This window comes from Hyposmocoma kahamanoa, unplaced genomic scaffold, assembly GCF_003589595.1.
Source record: "Hyposmocoma kahamanoa isolate Upper Pololo Valley unplaced genomic scaffold, ASM358959v1 102, whole genome shotgun sequence".
Taxonomy (NCBI): Eukaryota; Metazoa; Arthropoda; class Insecta; order Lepidoptera; family Cosmopterigidae; genus Hyposmocoma; species Hyposmocoma kahamanoa.
In genome coordinates, this window is record NW_020653337.1 from 7,207,711 (window position 1) to 7,234,607 (window position 26,897).

Sequence of the window (26,897 nt, forward strand, 5' to 3'; positions counted from 1 at the left end):
AGGTAAAGTATAGGCGTAAAGGCTGTAACAAAAAAATGACGATATAAAAACAGGTACAATGACATAAAAACACTCACTACTTGATTTTCAATGGTATAACTGGTCAGAACCTTATGTGAAGTCGAGCACGTGTGCTTGATTCGGGAATTAGTAGATAGTGGCGCCGAAAGAAGAAAAGTAAGAGTGGTGAAGAAAAGGAACTAAAGAACGATTCAAAATTTCAAAGTAGGTGGCCAGGAATCAGAGAAACGGGTGAAAAATGGTGGAAAAATGATGGAGGAGATCGCATCGTCACAAATTGTTTGACAGTAATTGTTTTGGACGGGTTTCGGATGGGGAACGGGAGTCAATCCACTGGTCTCAAACTAGGAATTTCCCTGTACTATAAGTATCAGAACAACGAATTTTATTTCGAGGCACTATCCAGAACATCCAGACCCGAAAAGATTAAGAAAAATTAATTTCCTAAATTGATCTTACCGGGAATCGAACCCGGAGCCTTCACATCGAAATCGTCGAAAGTAAGTCTTATATATTAGAACAATTTAAAGTTCAGTAGGCGATTTTACTGATAAGCAATAATTTCTTCCAAGTTACAATTAAGATGTGAAAAAAATGGTAAATGCAATTGGGGAAGCAATCAAAGAATATTTACTAATCCTATTATAAATAAACATATTTTCCTTCGAAATTGTTTTGACATAAATACTGCCAAGCTTATAAACACGACATTATCGTAAAACTGACGACTGAAACTAGGTTCCAATCGACCATCTTTAGAATTATTATATGCACTTTCAATAACGTTAAATAATAGTTATGGTTAATTAAGCTCGATGCAAGTGGCATGCGCCAAGATCGCGTGGTATGCAAGGCAAACTATAAATCACGCCGGTATGCGATGATCCACTGACGGAATAAACCGGCTAATTGACTGGAATTAGTTATTTACTGCTCATCGTATGTAAATTAAATAAATATACGGTATTTCAGATACAAAAACAACGCCAAGGATGAAACAAATGACTTAAAATTTGTATACAGATTCTGATTCATTTTTTCGTGTATTTTTTTAAGTAGACCAAAACTTACAATAGTTATCGAGTTCTTTGCTTCTATTGATTTATTTGAAAATACAAATATACACGATTTAGATACGAAAAAATAGTTAGTGTTTACTTTACATCTACATACGTAACTAACATAGTAACATTTTGTAGCAGTAGACCTCCTTGTGAAAGAGTTTGTCCAGGTACTGCCACCTTATCTATTTCTGCCGTCAAGCAATAATGTCATCATTACTGTGTTCCGGTTTTGAAGGGTTACCCTTCAATTTCAGGCACATAGGACTTGTCAACTTATGTCTCAGGGTGACGGGCGCAGTGGCAGTGCCCCTCAGATCTCCTCAGAATTCGGGCTGGCCAATCGGAGCGCAGATAACACGGTAATGATTTGGCAGAATAGTTTTCAAACAAATTAAATGATATTTCATCTCTATTTCTGGTAATATACGCGATCTTCGTTACATTATCGGTATGTGTTGTTTATGTCTGGATAATCAAGAGATTCACACAAATATATAAAATATATAAATAGTCATTGATTACCTTTTACACCTTAATTACCTTAATTCACACCTTACGATTGTGACAAATTTCACTCTCAAGGAATCTCTATTGCCAAATCATAAATTAAGAAATTATCAATACGAAGACAGAGCTGTAAAAATATATACATATGTAAATAGTCCTACCCAGAATAGAGTGGGGTTTATAGCCGTGCTTCAATTATCATTCGGCCTCAAGGAGAGTGTTTAGAATGCTAATGGATGGAAATCAATGGACGAGATACTAAAATAGATATTGATTATGTTGTGTTGCAGACATGGCGATAGGTACTAAATGTTATTTTACAAAATTACCATTTTATTACCTTGTAGCAAGAAGCGAACGTTCTGGATATTTACATAATATTTCCACACATAATTATTGTATAATGTTGACGTAGAAAGTAATTAGTAAACTGGAGACACTGTCCATTCCATCATACACCATTTCATAAAACTCGCAAGTATTTCCTCAACAGGTCGACAGATAAAAATTCAATTCCAAATTGTCGCTGTCCTTTCTGAAAGGTATGTCTAATCTACATCCCTTAAAGCCGTGCACAACGCAGTTCGAGCAGTTTATCAAGATGGCTAAATGCTCGCAATTAGCCGATGTGAAATGTCGCGTACATATGCTAACGAGATCCCGCCTCGAGCGTGCGTGTGCGCAGAGCCAACGATCGCCCACCGCACCGGACAATTCCTGTTAGATATCTGGTAGTTTAGGCTGGATACAATACTACGACTGGAGTCTTTCTTTAATTGATATATTATTTGATCTCTTAAAAAGTCGGTCCATAAGACGTTTACTTAATAAAGCACAGAGATTTTGTCCATTGTCAATAAGTGCAAATTGAATTTAAAAAAAATGTCTTTTATAGCACTGAACAATACAATAGATAATTTATGATTGTTGCAAATGGCATTGCATATGTTGTGTTTTTGGTCGTTTTGCGACTGTTAAAAACGTATCGTTTACGTCTCCCCTAAGCTCAACATTCGACCCTCTTGATTTATAACCCTTTTATATAGCCCCCTAAAGTTTTCTAATTGTGCCCATGCGCATTCACAACAATCTTTCGTGTAATTAGTGCGTTTATGGGAATCTTCGGCTGACGAGAACCATGTAACTTCATAAATGGTCAGGAATTCTAATTGATACGCGGCTAGTAAGTAATTTGTTTAGTATGGCTTGATTTTAAAACCTTTAATAATGCAATTTAATAGCTCACTCTAACACTTATGATCAATATGAAAGGTTTACTTAAGGGAAAGCGAGACGAATCTTAAAATAAAACAATGTGGCGCGAGGCATGTTGCAAGTAATTTCGCAATAAAGGCTGGCAACACTGGAACTTGCCGCAAACGTTTCCCAGCCGACATGGCGGCTCAGGCCCTTCGCGGGGTAATTGATAATAACAGAAAATGATGCGTGACAGTAGCTGCAAGCGATGTGTTGTAAACACAATCGCGTATCACGGTCTAGGATTGCGGGGTAAATGTGTTGCCATGTCAAATAATTACGTCAAATATCGGGATTTAAAAAAAAATTAAGATTAGGTGGTATCACTTACAACGTAATACGAATCCAATAAAAAATAGTATTTTTAAAAACACGTAACTACCAACTTTTAAATGCCTCCGTAGCCGAACAGTTACCATGCTGGTCTGCCACTCAGAGGTCCAAGGTTCAATTCCCGGCCGACAAAAATATTTGTACGGCGTACATTTTTCTCTCATAAGTTTGGGTGTAATTTGTGGTTATCTATGTGTGTCTCCATGGCACCCGCTATACAGGGTTTTCTTAGTCTGTGTGTTATTTTAAAAAAAATCCTTAATCTTTAAATAACAGTTGCTTATAAGTAATGTAAAGACATGGGGAAACAATGGGGAAAGATAGGACACAATTGGGAAAGCTCCATTTCATGTTCTTACCTTCCGACAAGTGTTAAATCATAGTGTTCTAAATCTATTTTACTAACTAAATGCTCTAATACACTATTACTTATAAACACATTACACACGATACTATAGTTGTCAAACTCGTCAGGCGACTTTACTAAGTTTAGACTAAAATGACTGTAATTTTCCGGGAAAATATCTACGTAAAGAGAGGCTAGAAGCTGGCAATACCATAATAAAATGTGGTAACGTATCCAGCAGGTAATCTTGTAGGGATATTTATTTAAACACCAGTGTTTACAGCGTAATGGTGGACGATGGGTGATCATTTGCGGGCAATCGGCCAGCACCTCGTATTCGAACATTATTAAATATGTGGAAATTACAACCTAAGTACTCATCACAACCCTCATGGAAGAATGGCATAAGTGAAGTTACGTCAAAAATATATATTATTCCATTAGATACAGAAAAATATAACCCACATCCTCTCCAATTCTTGTAACTCTATCGACTAATATTGTAGATAGAGTTACAAGAATTGGAGAAGATGTGGATTATGTTTTTATGTATCTATGAATGAAATGGAGCAATAAACATTTTTGACGAAACTTCACTTATGTCATTCTTCCATGAGGGGTGCGAAATGTTGAAAGTTTATGTTTATATTCACACTTTTTTATGATACAAGAGACGGAACTAACCAGTCGTGCGCCTGGTGGTAACACTATTACATACCCATAACAGTTGCAGTGCCACTCAGAGCTTTAAATCGCAAAGATCTGAGGGATACGGCCATTGCACCCGTCATTCTGAGTCATAAGTTGACAAGTCCCATATGCCTGTAAATTCACCAAAATTTCTTTTGCTGCATTTACATATTTCTAAAAAAACAAAAACATTTTTAAGATGTTTTGTGTTTTTTTCTTCATTTTTTATAAGTACCACAAACTTTTTTGGATGTCATCATAATAACCAATATAATATTTGCACGTATGTTCATGACAAGCAGCAGTAGCGCTCCTTGTGAAAGATTTTGTCCAGAGACGTACTGGCACCTTAGCTAGTCCTGCTGCCAAGCAGTTAATGTGAGCATTACTGCATTCCGGTTTTAAGGGGTAAGGGTGCTGGAGAAATTACAGGCACTGAGACTTTGAGAAAAGCTTTGAGTGGCACTGCACTGTTATGAATATGTCGCTTAACAAGTCGCGCGACATGTCCTGTCACTTGGTAACATAAAAAAATGAACGCCCAAACCAAAATCAATCCAGAAAAGTTTATTTCCCAAATTGATGCTATAGGGTACCGAACCCGAGACCTTTATCCAGTGCCCAAGTGCTAACCGTTCTAATAAAATATATAATAGGATCCGAACTCGTAATAGCAGAGCTCCTTGTGAAAGACTTCGTCCAGAGAAGTACTATCGCTTTATCTATTTCTGCGGCCAAGTAATAATGGTAATGCGAGCATTTCTGCTTTCCGGTATCAAAAGGATGCTGGTGACATTACAGGTGCATGAGACTTGTCAACTTGAAGTCTCAAGGTGCAATGGCAGTGACCCTCAGATATTTGCGATTTAAAGCTCAGAGCGGCACTGCAACTGTTACGAACAGTCGTGTAGCGTCACGTACCACCAATGGCACAACTTGTTCGTCCCTGATGGGTTATGGGCAGGATTAAACTGGTAAAAAGTGATTTTATTGTAGCACAAAATAATTCAAACCGACCAAGTTATAGAAGGATTACATTAGCGCCATCTGGTGGCAAACTTGTGCATCAGACTCTTAAAACTGACTGGTTTACACTACACTTTTTCCAACAGTCCCGATACTTGGTGTCTTAAATAATCATCGCCTTAAAAATTACATAGAGAAATATTAACGAATTGAGAGTTAATAGAGAAATATCTCGTCTTAAACAGTTTTGAAACGACACTAACATCTATGAACTACAAACCGTGTGGTTGTTATGTTCATAAACCGTGGCCACCGGAACTTTACGATTTCCGTGATGAACATTTCGTGAAGATAAAATCATCTGTCAGATCTGATTTGTGTGGCGCAAGCGCAAGACATTATCATTTTAGACATTGGATAAAAGTTTTTCATGACCCTAGCTGCTTTTGGTTAAGTGTTTATAAGTAATAGTTGATATTTCTGGATCGATTGACCGTCAAAAGCTTTTAAACATATCTCTAATGTTATTTATAGACGTGGATGCGTTCAGTGAGATATGACCCAATTGATTTCCCCAGATTTATTTGCTTCTATGTCCCGAACATTATAAAAATAATTGAAGCATTAGGGCGTATCACGTAAAAATGAGATTCGAGAAAATTTAAAATAAAGTTTTAATGGACAAATAAATAATACTTTATTATTTATTTGTCCTATGATTTAGCTAAAAGATTCAGGTGTTATTATTATTTTAAAGTAATTAGAAACATTTGAAAATATTTTTTTTCCTTGTGTTATGCGCCCTTGTTGCATCAAACCGGTAAATTAATGGGGCGTTCGTTTTATTATTGATTTTTAAGGAAATAAATTGTGAATCAGTCCTATATAAAAATTACATTGAAAAAAATTTAAACATGTTTTTAATCATTCTCAGCAGGTCTCACTGGCCTCCTAAATAATCCATGTTGAGGATGGAGTCGCTCGTTTCAGACATTTTTTACATTAAAATAGGTTTTTAAAAACTGCAGGTGGTAACGGGTCCGAAATTCATACGCACATTCCATATCTATGCCACCTTCTAAATGAATGAAAATTACGCCGTATAGAAGAGAGATCGAATTGAGTTTTTGCCACAAAAAACTAGACAGTGTTTTACATGTTTTGATGCAATAACATCAAAACGGCCTTTGGGTACCGAAGCCCTTGTTGTTCCCAATGCTTCAATTAACATTAGTTACTTGCATTTGTTTTATGATGAGTAAATTGCGCGGCAGTTACTTATTTTTATGCGCATTGCGGACGTTTAAAAAACACGCAAGCTGTGCCTAGATTAAATTTATAAACTACCCTACAGGGTGCTCTTTAAGACTGATTTTACGTTATTCACAATTTAATTGTTATTGTTCATAAATTTATCCAATAATATCGCACATGGCAACTAACACAGTATTGTCTCAAAAATTACATTATATAAGTATGCCATTCGTATACGTTTCATTTCAAAGTGACAGGATAGCACCGGCAATCGCAGCTCCGGTCGCACTCAGACGTAACTGCAAAACATTGACAAAATTGCTTAATAATTCCAAATCATTTTAAAAGTAATACGGAAAAACATAGACATAATTATGCATTGTTTTATTTTTGTATAGAGAGCACTGCCTCTCCATAACAGTTGCAAAGATCTAAAGGGTACTGCCACTGCGCCCCTCAACCTGAGACATAATTTGCGAAGTCTCATGTGCCTAACTCACTAACACTCATACCCTTACGACCGAAACCGAAACGCAGTAATGTGAGATTCCCTGCTTGGCGACAGAAATAGGTAATGTCGAATTCTTTCACAAGAAGCTCTACTGCTACTATAACATTATTAACAATATTGATATAGTTTCATATGGTTACATACACACACTAACGTACAATATTCAGTATATTATTTTTTTACTTTAATAACAAACAATTCAACTGATCAAAAGATCTGAGGTGCACTGTCACTGCGGCCGTCACTCTTTTTTTTTCAGACACAAGTTGATAAGTCCCATGTACCTGTAATTTCGCCAGCACTCTTACCCTTCAAAACCGGAACACGGTAATGCTGACATTACTGCTTGGCGGCAGTAATAGGTGTAAGGTGGCACCCTGGATAAACTCTTTTACAAGGAGCTCTACAGCTACTAAAAATCTGAAATATTTGACGACCTCCGTGGTCAAGTGGCTTGCACACCGGCTGTCATGATGTCGCCATCTCTGAGGTCCCGAAAAACTTAGAAAAACTTACTTTTCTAAGTATACTGTCGCGGGTGTTTCTGGTACCGTTGTTATTTTCATAACATAAGTACTTTAGGTACTAACTTTGGAATCAAAGTAACGTACGTAATGTTGTCTAATATATTCTTTAAAAAACCGTCCAAACTACGAAGAAAAACGCGCCATTATATCTAATTATAAAAGTACAGAGGCACCGAAAAGGTGGTGAGATGAAACAAACATCACCACTCCTGTAGAGAGCAGCCGCGTGTCTAGATCAAAGTGTCCATTACCATATTCCTGTCCACGCATAAACAAATAATGAATTCCAGCACACCGACTAAGCCAATATATTCGACATTCTTTCATTTATTATTTCCAGGTATATTGTGGGATTATAATAGAGTCTGCATGTAATAAGAATATAGTAGAAAAATATGTTTGTGCCACAAAAAAATTGCTATGGAAAATAGTTACGAGTATAGAGATAGTGTTATTAACTTACGGACTAGAGACATAATTCAACATTTGTCTGTGACTTGTTTTGAGATTGTCTACTCGTTCGACGTCAGAATTTTATGTATATGTATAATTCAAAGAGCGAACCTATAGTAAATTCAAATAAAAAATCATACAAGACATGTTTTAATGCAATGTAATTTGTTTGAAAATTGAAATTCGTAATTTGACTAAGTTCATCGATTGTCCGAAAATTATTACTTAGAAAGTCTGTAAACTAAAAAAAAATAAAAATAATTACACGATTAATTCAACACGTGACGGAACGAAAAAGTCGTGCGCCTGGTGGTAACACGCCTACCCACAACAGCTGCACTGCGATTCAGAGCTTTAAATTGCAAAGAACTGAGGGGCATTGCCACCACATACGCCCGTCTATCTGAGACATAAACTTGATAAGATCCACGTGCCTGTAATTTCTCCAGCACTCTTCAAAGCCAAAACTCAGTAAAGCTCACATTACTGCTTGGTGGCAGAAGTAGATAAAGTGGCAGTACTTTCCTGGAGGAACTCTTTCACAAGGAGCTCTACTGCTACAAAACAAATAACGATAACCAACGATTTTTGAGTTTTTTTTAATTGTAATGAGTACATCACAACATGATTTTTTTAAATTGTCACACACTTATTACGTGCACGCGACTAAACCCACCCTAATGAAGGGTTGTTACCCTAACCCTAGATTATTGAGATGTCCCATAACGGGTGGCTCTACCCTCTCGATTATTTAACTATTTGGCAATGACCATGTTTTCGGTTAATTTTGTATTACACCACTTATGAAAATGGATTGTGTGATTTATGGATACTGTAGTTAATGTGAATGTATAGTGGAGCAGTATACATCTTTATATTATTTTGATTTTGTAAAAAAATAAGATAACAAAAAGAACCAAATGTGTATATTTTTACACTTTTCGAAACGATATTTATGTGTCCCTCGGCAGTGAAAATAATTCGGCTATTCTCCTAATTTCGACTTAACATCTCAATTATAGTAACTATTTGTCTAAAAATCTGAAAGCGATAACAACGGGATATCGTTTCCCATGGCCGGGAATAAACGCGTGGGGCGGCATTTTATATAGGCAGGGATTGCGTCCACGATGCCACTGTCAAACGAGACTTCTTTGTGTGCGGCCGTTCCATCAGAGTTGAGCCGAAATATTGTTCAATAATCGCGTAAACAAGGGTAATGAATATAAAGATAATGAACGAGTAGGTGGGGCGACGAAACGCAGCACGCCCCTCTAGTTTTTTTTACCAAGTCTGGGCGGCGCGAGAACACGCCTCGCGTCCCACGCGTTCAAACGCACTGGCATGCTCGGCCAAACACGCTCCATAGACTAGCCGACGGGCCGACGGCACCGCGCCGACGGATCACCGAATTTCGACGAAATGCGAAAAAAGTGGCGAATCGCCGAATTTGAAATTCAAACAGTGAAAACCGTACGGTGACGTTTTCGCGTATTTTTTAACGACTCTTTTCTGAATGTCGAACGAGTTATCGCTGCATTTAATTGACGTCTGATACTCACGTGCAAGGACGTAAACATAAAAAAATAACTTTGTTTCAATGAGCGACTAAATGAGTGACACACAAACAGTTAAGTTTTCGTGATTCGCGTTCTAGTGAAAAAAAATTGAAACAATGAGACTGCGAATAAAGGAAGTGGTGTTGCCAACATAAAAAAGCGAACAGTTAGGAAAAACACAGAATGCGAATTTTTCCGGAGACGATAATCTTTTTGCTGTTCCTTTTATTCGAAATGGCAAGGTAAGATTATATTTTAATTATTTACAACATCAAGCATGTTTTAGAACGAAGTTTTAATGTCTATTTTACTGCAGTAATAACGATGACGCCCTCTAATCCAGTAGCATAATCACAAAGAGAAATACGAAATATTTCCTGTCTGAAGAATTTAAATCAGTGTCATCAAAGATAAAAGTGCCTACAGGCGGAAAACGTTACTTTTGCACATTCTTCCTTGAGCTTTGTAATTATGAATCCACAATTATAATTTAAGGCTCTCTGTTCACGTGCCGACATTATCATTATAAGCGTTTATTCTCTAGTTTTATGCGCCATAAACACATTCGCAGATTGAAGGCAAAGGCATAATAGAGTGAAAGACAATAAGCCAACGAGGGTACGAATAGGGCGGCATGATGAATACCAAACGAAAACATCACAGCACTAATCATGAGTGATGTGACTATGCCGAATTGCGTACAGTTATGCAATTCGTTACGAATAATAAAATTGCTTTGTCGTATTTACGCCTTAGTTTTATCAATACTGGTATGAATAAGTATTTGCAATTTGCAGTACAGGGTAGTATAGCTGTAAACATATTCACGAGAACACAAACTAGGCACATTAACTTATAAATAGACAATTGTTGACCGTAATCTTTACAAAAAGAAGAATTTACTTAATATTGGTGCAATGCCGACAATGGCAAAACGACAACATAACATTAAACCTTATAAAAATAACAATAAATACTTTGAACGATGTCCAATTCATCACTATTACCTTATTAAGACATTGTCTTCACATTGCTTATATATCCAACACACTATTGCCTGTGTTTTCTACTACATCTCGTGTCTGTTTTGACTTTGCGATTTAAAGCTCTGAGTGGCACTGCAACTGTTATGGACAGGCGTGTAGCTTACCATCAAAAAAAGTTATGTAAACTTTTTAAGGTAACGTATTAGCACTTCACATCTTCGTCTGTAACTCATATTTGATTATATTTGTCGACCTCCATGATAGAGCGACTTGCACACCGGTTTTCATGGTGTCGCCATCTTTGAAGTCCCGGGTCATAACCCCGGCCAGGTCAATGTAGAAAAACTTACTTTTCTATATTGTCTTGGGTCTGGGTGTTTGTGGTAGCGTCGTTGTTTCCAATTTCCATAAAGCAAGTACTTTAGTTACTTACTTTGCGATCAGAGCAACGCGTGTGATTTTGTCCAATATTTATGTATTAATAGAATTATATCAATGAATTTGTATAATGTATAAAATATATACATACGATTTGTGAAGTCAATTAGAAGGGAGACTATACATATACATATAATAGTAAATATTGACATGAACAGGCACCTTGTGGATTAATAAGCCAACGCCAACAACTTGACTTAAATAATAAAAAAATACTAAATGCCGAATAATTTGTCAAATAATCCCATCCCTAATCATGCAAAACGCTAAACAGACACGCCGACTAATGAATAATGATACGGTAACGGTAATTAATGGTAATGGATGCAAATTTAAAAGGTGACAATCACTCGGCCACCCAATGGGGCGCGATTTACCGAGTATGCTAATGCCGATATGCCACTGCACGGGGCTGCATAATCGCAGCTCTTTGCCTGTGATTGATATTCTCTTACACACATATAGAAAACTACAGGAAGAGATAGAAAAAAAATCAATAAAAACAATACTAAAATACACTTACCTCAAGTCCCATAAAACCTGCTTGTGCAAGGCATGTAGTGGGGTTATAAATAAAAAAGAAAATAATAAATATAACATAGCTCAAAATCAGCATGTAACTTTATCTATTAAATATAATTATAAACATTATTTTTATAAAATTATTAATTTATATAAAAAATTAAGTGAACAAAACATATTTTTTATAATACCAAATGACAGGATGAACAAGTCGTGCGCCTGATGTTAAGCGACACGCCTGTCCATAGCAGCTGCAGTACCAGAAAGATCTTTAAACCGCAAAGATCTGAGGGACATTGTCACTGCGCCTGTCATATAAGATATAAGTTTACAAGTCTCCTCTACCTGTGATTTCACCTACATGAACACTGACTGAATATACATTCATATTAAAAAAAACTAGAACTAGTTAAGTACATAATCACAATGTCATAATATTGTTCTGTCAACATTTAAAAGCCGCATCCAGCAATTCTCTTTATCAGCAGCAATTATTATTCATAATCGTCAGTCTTTGAATTGTTCTAAGCTCTACAGAATAAATTAGTGTCAAGTTTTGCAATATTCTAAGCGATCGACAAACCGTCCAATTATGAGTGACAAATTACATCAACAACAAATTTAATTTATTTAAATAACAATCGAATCATTGGGTTGAACTAAAAACGTCGTTCTATGATATTAGGTTTTTATTTACTGTTTTTTTTAAGCTGTGTGGGTGAATTCTTACGTCATTCCTTATGAGAAACAATTATCCTATGACTTTGATATAAACCAAAATGGTATCAAAGTCCGATCCAACGCTAAAATGAGCAGGCGCGAATTAGTTACGGCGTTAAGACTTCGCTCAGGACACGTTCCTTTGAACAAATTCGGATATCTGATGTCAAAGGTTCCTTCACCAAATATGAGATATGTGCGACAACAGAAGACGTCTACCATGTGATAATGAAGTGTGTTAGGAGTGAGGTATTACGACAACAGATTCCGGATTTAACGCTGTGTCCAATAGGCATATGCAACAGCATCTTGACCAGCCCCTGGTCTAAGGAGGCCAGGATGTTGTATAACGTTACGAAATTAACAATACCTAGATTGTAATACCTCAGTATAGCCCCTATGAGGATGGCATATCTATAAAGATAAAACCCTCTGAACCCTGCCACACCGAAACGCGCGGCTGCCGCGCATTTTAGTGTGGCAGAGTTCGTATAAACTCGTACATTACAAAAAGAAGAAGACCGGTGCCCAGTAGTGACATATAAATGGGCTGATGATGATGAGGACATAATACATGCGTAACATCACACCAGTCTCTCCTTGGCGTGCGGCAAAGACCTATCGTGTCAAACTAAAACACTGCAGTGCACGTCCCAGAAGAATGGTTTGCAATTTCATTACAAAAAGAATCTTTCAGCTAAAATAGTCCTTAAGGTAAAATAAATTTATTCATTTTCGATGTAATAGCTTATTTTGAAAATAGAAATTGTAATGACTGGGTAATTCTTTAAGATGTAAAGTACAAAGTAAGTTAAATGTAATTTTTTATATAATAATATAATATATAATAATTTATTTATTTAAGATCATTGATCCACTTTGTTAGTAACAATCAAAAACTTAGGACTATGTTAGTAAATTACACTTAATAAAATAAATTTATTTTTATTTTATAAATAAAAATTTTTACGTTACTAATGTAAAAAATTACAAAAAACCGAAAAGTCCTTCTTGCAGCTTATTCTCAAAATACTGTTTTTGATTTTGTATTGATAAAAATGGAAGTAAATTAATTTACTACTCCGCGAACCCAGTGAAGGTTAATTCGTGCAAAATAGCTGCGCTTGTGTCGAATATTTTTTCATGCAGTTAATTAAAAAAAAATACATCGCAGTTATATTGCACGATTTAACCGTCACCAGGTTCGCGGAATAGCAAATTAATTCACTTCCATTTTTATTTACTTGGACTTCTTAAAGTAACGCCTGAATTTATTAATTACAGTATATTGGTTTGATACGGTAACTGCGTAGATAATGCCTTCACATGTTACGCTATAAGTGGGAAGAATAAACGAGTAAGTATAAAAACACTGATGTGAGCAGAGGAAGTGACAAAGACGAGACAACAGCGCGTGGTAGTTTTTTTTATAATGCCAAGTGACGGGACGAACAAGTCGAGCGCCTGACGGTAAGCGACACACCTATTCATAATAGTTGCAGTGCCACCCAGAGCTTTAAATCGCAAAGATCTTAGAGTCACCCAGAGAGATAAGTTGACAAGTCTCAAGTGCCTGTAATTTCACCAGCACCCTTACTCTTCCAAACTGGAACGTAGTATAGTGCTCACATTACTACTTGGCGGCAGAAATAGATAAGGGCTACTTCCTTGGAGAACTCTTCTAAAAGGAGCTCTACTGCTACCAAATTCAAGAACGTTTGAAAGGGTTGTAACCCTAACAAGCCGTGACCAGGTTCACGGCAGTAAAACAGGAAACTTCCGGTCCAAAAATTTATTAACGTCGTGATAACAAAGAAGTAAAAAGGTAAAGTAAAACTGTAACACTAAAGGTATTTATAAATATAACAGGTACATTGATATAAAAACACTCACTAACTTGATGATATTGCATATTAGACACTTACCCCTAAATGGGCTGAGTTATGCTGAATTACAGATACTAGATAGGACTGTTATGCACTTATCAATAATGATACATGATTTATATTATATTAATATGATTACAACTAGAAAAGAATAAAAAATTAGAATATAAATTTAAGTAGCTCCGTCCGCTATCGAGGTCGAGCAGGGAGTGTCGGCGGAACGAAAAGAAAATCGGAAAGTGAGGCAAATACGACTGTGAGAATAAAATAAGGAATTTAAATAAAAAGATGGGATGACGATGCAAGGAGGTCACACCGACACATGTTATTTCTTTTTCAGAGTAACATTTTATTGACAGATTTTACAAAAATAAATTTAATTGTAAGTAAATAAAATAAACTATTTATAAATAGGAAATCAGAAGTACGTTTTCGAATCTAAATCGCGTATACTTGTTTTTTCTTTCAAACAAACCAACGTTTCAGGACCTGTAAAGTCACGTCACGGGTAGTCACGGGTGACATGTCTAGTGGTATACATCTGTTCTCCGTCTGACATCCATTCGACACACTATCAAATAACCAATATTTGACCAAATTAAAAGATGCATGATGCAAATGAAGCTTCATACTTGACATTTGGTCGAGATTACATATTTGAGAGTAATTGTTTCGAACGGGTATTGTCGGACAAAGAACGGGAGTAGACCCCCTGAAAAGGACCCGAACAAACGCGATTTAAATCCGGAAAATAATTGTAAAATATGTGTAACAATCGCAAAAACCTAAGAACTCGAAATTAATAATAATTGTACTGCAATATAAAATAATCAAGGTGCTACTACCGAATAAAAAGGATAAATGTCTTTTCACTTATCGAGCTACTAATTTGCAACGAGAGCATTTTTTATATGTTACACTGTTCACAAATCACATGCCGTATCTCGATGCTTCTCATAGTGGATTATATGCTAGCAAATAGGTGTATCAGGCACAGATATACATTGTTGGTACACGGAATTTCAATCAGCCTGCCAAACTATAAATACAAAAAGTCCTAACTCCATTTAAACGCTTTTTAATTCTCAGTCGTGGGTGTTATTGACTAGAGTTCATTTTACGATATTGTCGGTGTACTTTAAGATGTTTCTGAAACAAGTGTTACAGAGGAAGGAAAATATTTGCAGAATCGTCGGCATGCAAAGAGCAACAACGCAAGTAGCTGCAATTTGTATTGAAATAACCTTTGAATGGGTATCGTAGCATTTCATCAGACCGGCCCGACATCGGATTTATTATTTTTTGCTGCCGAGGTCTTAAAGCACAAAATTATTGTTTTTATCTCGACAAAAGGAATTTTCAGAGCAATTATGTTAAGTTTTGCGTCGAGTTTTAATTGGATCACTGGTTTAACGACATGTTGGAAGAAACTGTTGATTACATCCGTCAAAATAATAATAAAACAAGCCGGGTGCGATGCCTGGTAATGAAACTAATAATACTATCCTAGAATGAGATATTTATCATAATAAACGATAAAAATACACGACAAAAAGTGATTGCAACAAATGACCTTTTGTGAGCGATGATATGATAAACTAACATATTTGTAAATAAAATACGTACATCTCACTTTACTTTTTGCTCTCATAGATATATAAGGATATTCGACTATTGACTGATGGTAAAGTGTCACGATTACGACCGGTCCCCAGTCAAAGCCTTCATCGATTTCAATAACGCCTTCGACAATGTTGAACATGTTTCGAAAATCGAAATAGTCGCATCGATTCATAAATTTATAAAACCTCTTCATCCTCCATTGGGCCATCGAGCTCATCACTTCACTCAGAAGTAAAACTACTTATAGTTCCGTACAAATAAAAGCACAACATAAAACAAACAGTCATAACGTTCATTACAAATTAATGACGCCCACTAGACACTCGTATTAGAGGGCGTTGCGAGCGCTACCTCAAAATGCATTATGAACCAAATAATAATACTAGTGGTAATGAAACGTAATGACAATTATGGCGTTTCATTAAAATCATTAAACGTTATAATCCGTGTTTGAGACCACCCTTTAATGGCGCCGGCATTCCTCAAGCGTGGGAAGAGGCGTGAGATAAGTAACAGTTATGTAAAGACGGAAAACTGTGTTTAACTTTGTTAAAGTTTTGATTGTTTTTAGTGTTCTGTATGGGTTTCAATATATGTGTTGTTCTCGATTACGAATAGGTTGTGACGTATGAACGAGAAGGTCAGTTTGTGAAGAACCTTTTTTGCGATCGCAAAACGGCGATTCTGCAATTGAAATTATAGAAAACTTTATACTATTATGTCTTGCAACAGAACCAATAAATAGTAATTTTAGACAAATCTTCTCTTAACATCAGGTGGGTTTATGCCATTGCTTGTTATATTTAAAAAAAATATGTATGTCGTTCTCTTCTGTTCTAGTTAGGGTTTTCATAACCCTCTTGGTCTCGAAAATTCGGTCTCGGCAATTTTATAGCGTTTTCGAGACTCGAACATTTTGGAATATCGAGACTTCTAATATTAACATTAGACCTTATATGTACCAGGTTTAACTAAATTTTACATTAATTAGGTAAGTACAGTATAATAACAGTAAAAATGGGTTAAAGTACTTATTATTTGATTCCTATTAACTACATTTATAGTTTTCTAAATTAAATAATATAATACTAATAATAATAACGCACACACTCAACATAGCCCCGCACTAGGGAAACCCTGTGTCGCGGGTACCATGGACACACACATAGACAACCACAAATTACACCCAAACTCACGAGAGAAATAAATGTAGGCCATACAAATATTTCTCCCGGCCCGGGAATCGAGCCCGGGGACCACTGCGTGGCAGTCCGGTATGGTAACCATTCGGCCACGGAGGTAGTTGTAGTAAATGAAATTACTACAATTTTTTTGCAAGAAAGAATGAAAATTGATTTACTGTTCACAAAAATTATCAAACGTAAATAAATCCATATGTGTTGTGTAAAAGAGAAGTTGTGAATGTTGCACATTTTATTTGAGTGGTACTTCTGAGAATTAGTCACTAAATTAAAAAGATTAAAAATCTACTAAACCAATAATAATTTCCTGATCTGGTAACAAGTCATGTAACATGTATTAAAAATGTTTCATTACAAGATGGATCGTCCACAGTTACTTCAAAAATTGAAATTGCGTGTTCCTGTAAGACATCCTCGTAACAAATGTAATCCATTTAGTGTTCCATTTCGCAAAACCGTATCTGTCTCAAATTCGCCAATTGCAAGGTTATGTAGGACGGTAAATAATTGCAGTGTAATTTGTATCCACCATGACTCTCCTCTCAGGACTCGTAAAGTTTTTTTTTACTTATTAGGTTCAGTCAAATAATTCGATCGTAAAAGTAGTGTACGCATAGATTTCTTTCTAATGTAGGGAACCAAACTTCTGTACAAACTCGCTATGCTCTTTACAGCTTTTGTGTAAACAAAATGATAAAAGAGTATATCAGTTTAAATAAAAGAACGTGTATTGACATGTAGGTACGTACCTACTTAATAATATTGTGCCAGACAAACACACCAATTACCTGGTATCAAAGTAGGTAATTCCCAGTAATTTGAGTAACGGAGCTTAGAATTATAAATTAATTTTATTTAAGATTAAGTATATTGAATATCATGATGTTTTTGTGTTTTACTGACATGATATTCAATCAAGTTAATTTTACAATTTATTAAAGCGACATATCTAGTAGCTATAAAGGTACCTGAATGAAGAAAAACTTTCATAGGTTTCTCACAGATGGCGCTACGGCAAAAAGCTTGTTGAAACCAAAAGCAAGATCTGCAACAAACGGAGAAATTCGTAAGGTCTGATGGTTCGTTTCGTAGCTCAATTGGGAGAGGCTCAGTTGAAATCTGGCGAGTTCAAGTCTAGCCAGATCGAAGGGATTTTTCTTTGTGTTCGATTTTCGTATTATTAATTGAATTTCAACTGCCTCCGTGGCCGAACGGTTACCATGCCGGATTGACACGCAGAGGTCCCAGGTTCGATTCCCGGGCCCGGATAAATATTTGTATGGCCTACATTTATTTCTCTCGTGAGTTTGGGTGTAATTTGTGGTTGTCTATGTGTGCGTCCATGGCACCCGCGACACAGGGTTTCCCTAGTGCGGAGCTAGGTAGAGTGTGTGCGTTATTATTAAAAAAAAATCTAGATATTTTTAATTTTTTGAATTCGTATGAATAGTTTTTCAAGTTCTATCACGTTTAAAACTTTACCAATGTCTACTTTCAACAAAAACAAAAACAATTTTAAGTTAAATTCATATTCATATATTAGATGCATCATATTACAGATTTTATATTGAGCATACACATAGAAAATATTTTTTTTTATGTTTGATGGTAAGTCGCAAAGATCTGAAAAACACTGCCACTGCCCGTTGCCCAAAGACATAAGTTGACAAGTCACATGTACCTGTAATTTCACCACTTACCCTTCAAAACCGGAACACGTCAATGCTGACATTACTGCTTCCCTGGACGAACTCTTTCACTAGGAGCTGTATTGCTACTAAAATATAAATCCTGCACTGAACTTTAGGAATGAAGCAGTCCATTATATACATAATTTACTTACCTGTGAAATAAATAAAATTTGGGAACAATAATGCGCCTCGGAGAAGTTTCAAAAAAGCAACACACTCACTCAAAGCCAAGTATCTCATCGTAAAACACAATCTCTAGCATCTCAATATTTGTTACAGGTCGCGTAGATCTGATGACAGTTGTTAAACTATCAGTGCATACGTGACCGACACACTGTCTCAGTGCGAGATGGGAAAACCGTGACCTTAACGTTGGTCTTAAAAGTTAAAAATAATACGAATAAAAATCTAACACTTTACTTCTTACATTATAGAACTGATTTAGTTTAATTTTTAGTTTGTCTTTCAAAAAAGCCGTTGAAAGCCAAGTTCTCCTGGTTACCAAAAAAATCGGATTTTTGTAAATTTGCGCCATTTGGAAATTTATAAAAAAGTACCATGGCATATTTTCACAACTTAATTCATAAATATTTGATATTTTATTTATTTTAAATTATTTCATTTATTTAGTTATTAGTCTAAGTGTAATAATTGTATTAATTCGTGTTTAGTCAGCATTCGTAGCGGCCTCAGTTAATTACTATTTTTAAGTTTTTTTGTAACCCGGACGTTGCCATTTTGCAACAAGTCAGGAAGAGATGACTATCTAGCTATAAGACCGCCTTGTACCCGTCTTTTGTCTTTTGCTTTGCTTTTATTTGTACTTGTGCGCAATAAAGCGTATTGAATTGTGTTGTAGTGAATTTATTTGAAAAAAAAACGCATTATTGTTTTTCCTTTGTGACGCAAAAAACATTAATCACATGTGATCATACGCCAAAAGTGCTTTTATCATAAGAAAGTTATGATAGCTTTTATCATAAAATATAACGAACCACATGAAACAAATTACGTGTATGAGAAATTTTACAACTCTTATACACATAAGCATAAAAAAAGTTGTTGACTAATCTCGTTCGTGGAATCTTTAAGCTTCTCCTGAAAAAGTTGCCATTTTGCAAATGTGACCTTATTACACTAAGGGTGCGAAATACATTTATGCAAGCTCACGTTGGAACGAGTTCGACATAACTCACAGATCAACTATTTTACAAACATTCATAGCAGAGAATTCCCAATAACTACCTCCAACAAAGTTATTAATTAAAATCCTTGGAAGCTGATTAGGTCGATCACGGGATGCCTCACAAATTTTCAAACTCGGGAGCTACTTTGGAATAAATAGTTTCTCTATACAAAATATCTACTCAAAGCTGTGCACGCGCCAAGTTCGCTATTCGACTTATTAATGAAATTTTTATTACATGGATTGTTTTTATTCGTAAACCGAATACATATATCATAAAATAGGATAAATAACAAAATTAAACAATAACATTAAAAAAAACATTTAATGTGTGGTGATAGCAATTCTTTACGTATTGTATATTTTCATATGTTTAATAAATAATAAATAAATATTAGATCATTAATAAAAAAATATTTCGATTTTAAGTAAATCAAGACAAACAATTGTCGGCCTAACTATCACTGGAAGAGAACTTGGCCCTTTTGAAAATGTTTGTTATTATGTGGAATATAAAATATGCGGTTCCGATACCATCTGCATTCAGAATAAATTAATTTACAACGACATTAATTAATTTAAAAGCCCAATTAGTGTTAATATTATTAAAAAACGTGAACATTATTGACTTCGTGTATTTACATTTTTCTAATGTTTGTTTAGAATTAACCGTTTGGTGATGTTCAGTTTTGTTATTTATGGATTATTTGGGTCTATTTATTATCTACCTAATAAATTATCATTCTTAAAGTCACTTTTATTACGCTGCGTATACCAGGCGTCTAAAAGTACATTCAATAATCTCAATTAATTCTTAATTCATTAAATCTTCATAGCTGTAAGTAAATAGAGTTCAAATTGCTAAAACGGAAATCTTAACAATTAAATCGAATTTCTTTGTTTCAGGTCAAGATACTCAAAAGACAACAGATTTCCTCTGCCAATAAACCTAAACCTAGATACGCGTTTAACATGCCGACTTGTGGCCGGGCTGACCAGAGAACAAAGAGACGTGTGTCACAATGCACCTGATACAGCGGCTGTGGCATTCGAAGGTCTGCAATTGGCGGTTAGGGAATGCCAGCATCAGTTTAGATGGAACCGTTGGAATTGTTCCAGCCTGTCTGTGAAAAGTGCCAATCCTCATGCAAGTGCCATTATGAAGAGAGGTAAGAGTGCATTTTTATAAACATTTTGATACATGGAACTAAATAATAATAATTTAAAAAATTCAAGTATCACCCAGGGCACACCATTTAGTCCTATCTTATTTAGATGTCATGTATCCAATCATATTGCCACCACATAAGAAATCGTGCATATACTAAATACATTAATACAATTTAAATTGAAACAAAGTCTACTGTCATGTATAAACACTATACTAGCAATATAAACATAATTATTACTACGGGATCGCACAGCTACCAAAATTAGTACGCTACAAACGCCATACCTTGAGTAACACATTATCTCACGTATCATTTCTATTTTATACGCAAGTAAAATTATTATTTTCCCAACCAATATAATATACGCAACAGCTAGACATGAATTTGATTAGCCTGTCAAAGCGGTCACAAACAAACCACAAATACAAGAAATATCTGCCCATTCAATTATCGTTCATGAAATATAAACTTCAACGGAGATAAACACCAGCATTTATACACGCAGCTTTGTTGTTAATGGAGAACCAATAACTCCACAAGTTTTATTTCACAAATATGTAGGTGGTAGCAATCAGGACATAATACTAAAACCAGTCCTCGAAGACGTGTAATAACCAAATGAAAACTTTATTAAAATAAACGCAACTAAAACGAAGCCAATCGCGATCAGCCATTGCATTACAATCTGAATTTATTACGACGAAAAATTATACACGCACATTAAAAACCACCAGAGAGGGCGATCAGACGCATTATGGCCGTAATATTCATATTTACAGGTCCCCGGTTGTTCGTTGGTCTCTTTATGTGCATATCTCCGGGTGTGAAAAGGCTTTGTCGTCTATTTCAATAATCGTCGCACACGTTGACGTGGAAATTTACGAGCATGGATGATGGGAAACAACAAATAAAGATGGTCCTTGGTAGTGGCCAGGTGTACCTCCGCTCCCGCGCCCTGCGATTTCACGCTACGTGTGGGTCCAGACCGCGCCGCCCGCGCACCTCGCCCGCCATCTCCTATACCAATTAATATTTACTGAACCGGGACCTTGGTTCGCTTGAAATTACTCAATTCTCTCTTTTATATCTTCGAACGGTTTAGTAATTGAGAAGAACCGAGTATATCATGGAATTAGCGCTCGTAGTGGCCATCGTTGAAAGTAATCTGCTATTGCTTTGTGATTGTGCGGCTCATGCGATACGTGTGGGTGCTGATACCTCCGCCTCCATCGCTAGTGGATTGTTACAATGCACAGCAATAATATGAAGCCTTTTTGCAATGGCAAAGTTAAATAAAACTTTAACAAAGTTCATCACAACCGATTATCAAAAAAAAATTGTTTGCTAGTACTATACCTACACTGGCAACAAATACTTAACCCAACTATTTACTACATCTCCCATATTTAATAGAATTGGATGTCGTGATATTAAAATAAAAACAAAAAAGTGGAGATAATTGTTAGAAGAATTAAGATATTTGGAGAATTAAAACACGTATAGTTACACGGATTAAGATGGGATCGTCTGCAGAGCACTGCGGTATTGTGTGCTGAGTTGGGCAGACGGAACGCACAGCTTTATTAGTATTGGTAATACCCCGTAACGACACCTTCCGGCCCTTCAGCGCACGATTCTGTTTAAATTGAAAGATTGTGAAAAAACAGCGTTACTAAACACTTAAACATCTTTCTTAACTTGCCCATTGTTGGTGTCCCGAATTGAAACGCCGACGGGAGAATGAAAGCAAAAAACCAAAGAACAAATCGAGAGAGGCTTTTAAATAGGATAATAGCGATCGATGATCGAAGAAGAAAGATAATAATGATTCGGGACCGTTGGTTTTTTGCCGGAGCGCGTAGATACATTGATGGAATGCGTGGACGGATGGCATTCTGGATAGATCACGGGGATTTGTTCCGCTTCCCTGAGATCCTCCACACGTTGTTAGCGCTCTTGTTGTACGTGACGCTGGTACAATACTGCATACTGTCAACGATTTAATAACTTTTGTGAGGCTAATGAGGCCATTGTGGGGATAGAGTTTTCACCCGGCGTGTAAATAGCGGCGATGGTTGGTGAGATTACAAGGTGGATGTCGGAGTACGCGTCGGATACGCGCGGGTCGCGTGATGGAATGGCGCGGCGCAACAGAGGCAGCCAGGGTGGCGAGTCCGCTCGATACCAATCTGACGGCACAGACGCACGTGACATGAATACAAGACGCGAATATGTCATAAAAAAGTGACGTTTATTGGCGTTTTATATCAACAACGTGTCCACAGGTGACAAAATGCTGTCAACAAAGTGTGCTTATGATGCTGCAAAAACATGTCTCGTTATGAGCCATCTTATCTGTCGAAGTGTCGTGGGAAAATTTTGTTGTCACTGAAACATCTTTATTCGTCTGAGTCGTATGAATTTTTTATTGTCGCTTCACGTATTTATAAATTGAGATCAAAATGTGTAGTTTTAAATGACAGCTCTATCAGGGTTAAGTAAAATGTCAACAAATATGATGTTAAGCGGGCCTAAAATAACAGTTTTCAAAATTTTAGACAAAGGCGAACGTGTCGAAACGTCTAAATGCGATGATGTGGCCGAGTCCTCTAATGGCGGTAGATAAGATCTCTCCTGGTGCGTTACTGAATCGTGCTCCTTCAGATGCTCCCAAACTGTGAGAAAAAACACAAAAGACGCCATAAAAAATCCGAATTTGTCCAAAGTTCCCTGTTATAAAAATGACATCGAGTGGTTTTTTGTTCTGTCGGATTATGAGGCGGCTTTTAAGGGTTAATTAACTCGAGAAGTGTGTTAGTGATGTTGCGGAATTTGAAATGGAATAATTTGAAATGGAGGAAGTTTAACCTGTTCCTAATTTATTAAATATGTGGTAATTCAACCTAAGTAATATAAATTTCGTGAATTGCTCAACAACAAAATTGATGAGTGTTCGATATTGATATTCGCTCAAAAATATTTTTTTATGGTTTTCATCATACTTATTTCTAATTAAAAACTGATTTAAATTAAACAAAATTATATAGTTGTCCTAAAAAAGTAAAGCCTGCTAAGCGACTATATTGTCGCGCGACAATGTCATGCAAAATTTATTGTAAGGTCCACTTGTTCGGTTGGAAATTTGTCGCTGATGACGTCACGCACGGTTTACCGTCCGGTTTCGGTAATTAGCAATTCGCAACAGTCTCAAAACGCCGACCGCCTTAATTGGCACAAAACCCTTCCAGCCACTGCCACGGACTGATGGATTTTTTCATAATTTAGTCACAAATGTTAAAGGGAAACGTGGTTTGATATTCAATCAAAATCGGTATTGCCAATCACATTTGTCTGGCAAGTACGCAAAGCACTTGTAGAACCGGATATGTTTTAATGTAAATAAACATAGGTATCATAATTAATCCCGCACCCAAACTCTTAAAGGAAATCGGACAGTGCCTTATTCAGTATTCAGAGAAATCTCAATGAACCTCGTTACAAAACGTCAACGATAATAATCTGTACATTATACGGAAAATTTCTACTGATTGAGCTCAGAAAAACTCGACGTGAGTTCATTCATTTTGGCGCCAGATTTATAGGCTATCGAAGCGAAAACCGTCACGAAAAACCATTTTAACGTCGCAAAGTGCACAATCGTAAATCACGCCGCGATGTGCGCGAGGGCATGCGCGACGGCGCGCGCGCATTGAAACAACGTTACACAACGCGGAAAAAGCCGACCACCGCTGCGCCAGCGCTTGGAAAAACTTATTAGTATGCGCATTCGATCAAATAAATGTCGCGGACATGCATTTTTAAATAAAGAATCGAAGATGAAATAAATTAATGATAATTGAAATTTGTATTTACTTAGGAGCGGCTGCGAATTTTTTTGTCGTCCGGCGCCGGGTTTCCGTATAAGGACCGAATGTAGATTTGCCAATTTAATCCGTTCGAGGAATCGAGGTGGCGCTGCGACGACGTGAGCTGTCTGCTGTCCAGCTGTCCTAGTGATGGACAGGTATAAGTAATTAGGCTCGAGAGTTAGCGGCTGCTTCGACTACTGCGACTATATTGTCGCGCGACAATGTTTAGTTATATCTATATTATGTTTAGTTATATCTGTAACTAAACATTATCGTGATTGCAAGCATAGAAAAAAGTATTGCAATATAAATCTTATGCAAATGACTATTTTGTTCAACAATAAATTACGTCGTAGTTTCCGTGTTTTAAGTCCTAACCAATCAAATTAGGAAATTTATGGTAGTAGATAGACATCGATTTTACATAGCGTCATGGCACATCTCCCCTTTTTTAACCGACTTCAAAAAGGAGGGCGTAATCTCGATTCGAGCATATTTTATTTGCGATTGCTCCGGCATTTCTGAACGGATTTTGATAATTCTTTTTGTTGGAAAGAGAATACCTTAGCATTGGTCCCATAAAATATGAAGTAAATATTCCACCTGTAAGGGTGGCAAACTAGGGGACGAATCCGGTTTCCCGCACTTTCCGGTAACCGATTTCAATAAAACTTGGCAAATACATGCAATTCCACGAACTTTTGTGATTGGGATTTTTTTAAAGTTATAATTTTTCTATATCTATGTTTCCCAGTAATACTGTTGATATGCTGAATTATGACGAGGAAATTTTAAATGTACGCAAAGCAAAATACTCACGAAATTCTAAAAATCCCTAATGCTACCATCATATTGAACTAAGTAATGCAAAATACCTATATCTGTATAAAAAATAAAGGCAACTTTTTTCCTAAGTTAGTGAATAAACCAAGACAGACGTAAAACTCCGCGTTAAGCCTTACTTGTCTTTTTTTACGAGAAACAACTATGACATAGTGACTTATAAGTAGTAAATGAAATTAAAATTGCTTGGATTTTAATGTTGCGAAAGTATTATAGAAGGAGCCCATTGGCCTGGCGAGGACGCGGTGTTATGTACCCCTTTTATGGAAGTACAGTAAATAACTTTACTAGTGGTCTACCACTCTTCAAAAACTCGTTTACTAGTTACATGTTTACACCTAAAAAAATTTAGAACATAAATGGAAAAATAAATTAACAACTACGTATTCGTAAATAATTGTCTACAGTTGCTTCTCACTGACTTTAATAAGAGAAAACATAAAAGATAGGGAGGCATAAATCTCCAATCTACATTGCTTTTTTCCCTTCTGACAACTCGTAACGAAAATAATTACATGTCATGCATTATTAAAACAAACACGAGCAAAAAATATACAGACAAGTGTAAGGGAAGAATTTAAAATCTGTCACTTGATCGAAATTCAGATCATTCTGTTGGAAAAAGTCGAAAACGAATAAACTGAATTCATTAAAGCAGACTTTAAGACGCACGCGAAACAGAACTTTATGTGCAACTAATTGCTGCAAATTGATTCAAGGGCCACCCTCAGACCGCTACTTCACAGACAGATAAGTAATCGATTAAATAAAGTACCAACATTGTTCGATTTTACTATACGACTCGGATTTTATATTATTCTTAAAGAGCTCATAATTTGTGCAATAATAGCTATCGAAAAGCCAAACAAAGCGTAATCGGATAATGGGTACGTAAGCGCCATAACAGTAAACTGTGCGGCGGTCAACCCATAACTTCGAATCGAAATCAATCAACCGAGCGTAGTATAAATCGCGACGTATCGATTCTATCGCGGCTTGTACGATCGACAAATATAAATTTGTCAGCGGCCACTCGGAAAAAGCTCTGTGGTCGAGGATAGTTGATAAATAAACAATAACATAGCCCTATTTGGTTGGTACACCGTAACATTCGTCAGCAGTCCGGATTCGATCTCGAATGATAACCATAGCAAGTTGTTTTATTTATATCGTACGAATACGACACGTCTCTACCAAACTTAATGTCGTATACTGTTTATTAGTCTAATTACGTTAGCTGCCGCCGGAGGTCTCAAAAAAAACCGATTTAT

General features: G+C 36.2%; 1 protein-coding gene across 1 annotated transcript in view; it reads left to right on the forward strand.

The window, feature by feature from the left end:
- The first annotated feature begins 2,225 nt into the window (after nucleotides 1-2,225).
- Nucleotides 2,226-26,897, forward strand: part of LOC113233094 (protein Wnt-10a) — a 48,086-nt gene continuing 23,414 nt past the window's right edge. Inside the window, exons 1-2 of the mRNA XM_026468079.1 lie at nucleotides 2,226-2,323; nucleotides 20,649-20,911. Of these exons, the coding sequence (XP_026323864.1) occupies nucleotides 2,226-2,323; nucleotides 20,649-20,911 (361 nt within the window). The remainder of the gene's footprint in view (nucleotides 2,324-20,648; nucleotides 20,912-26,897) is intronic.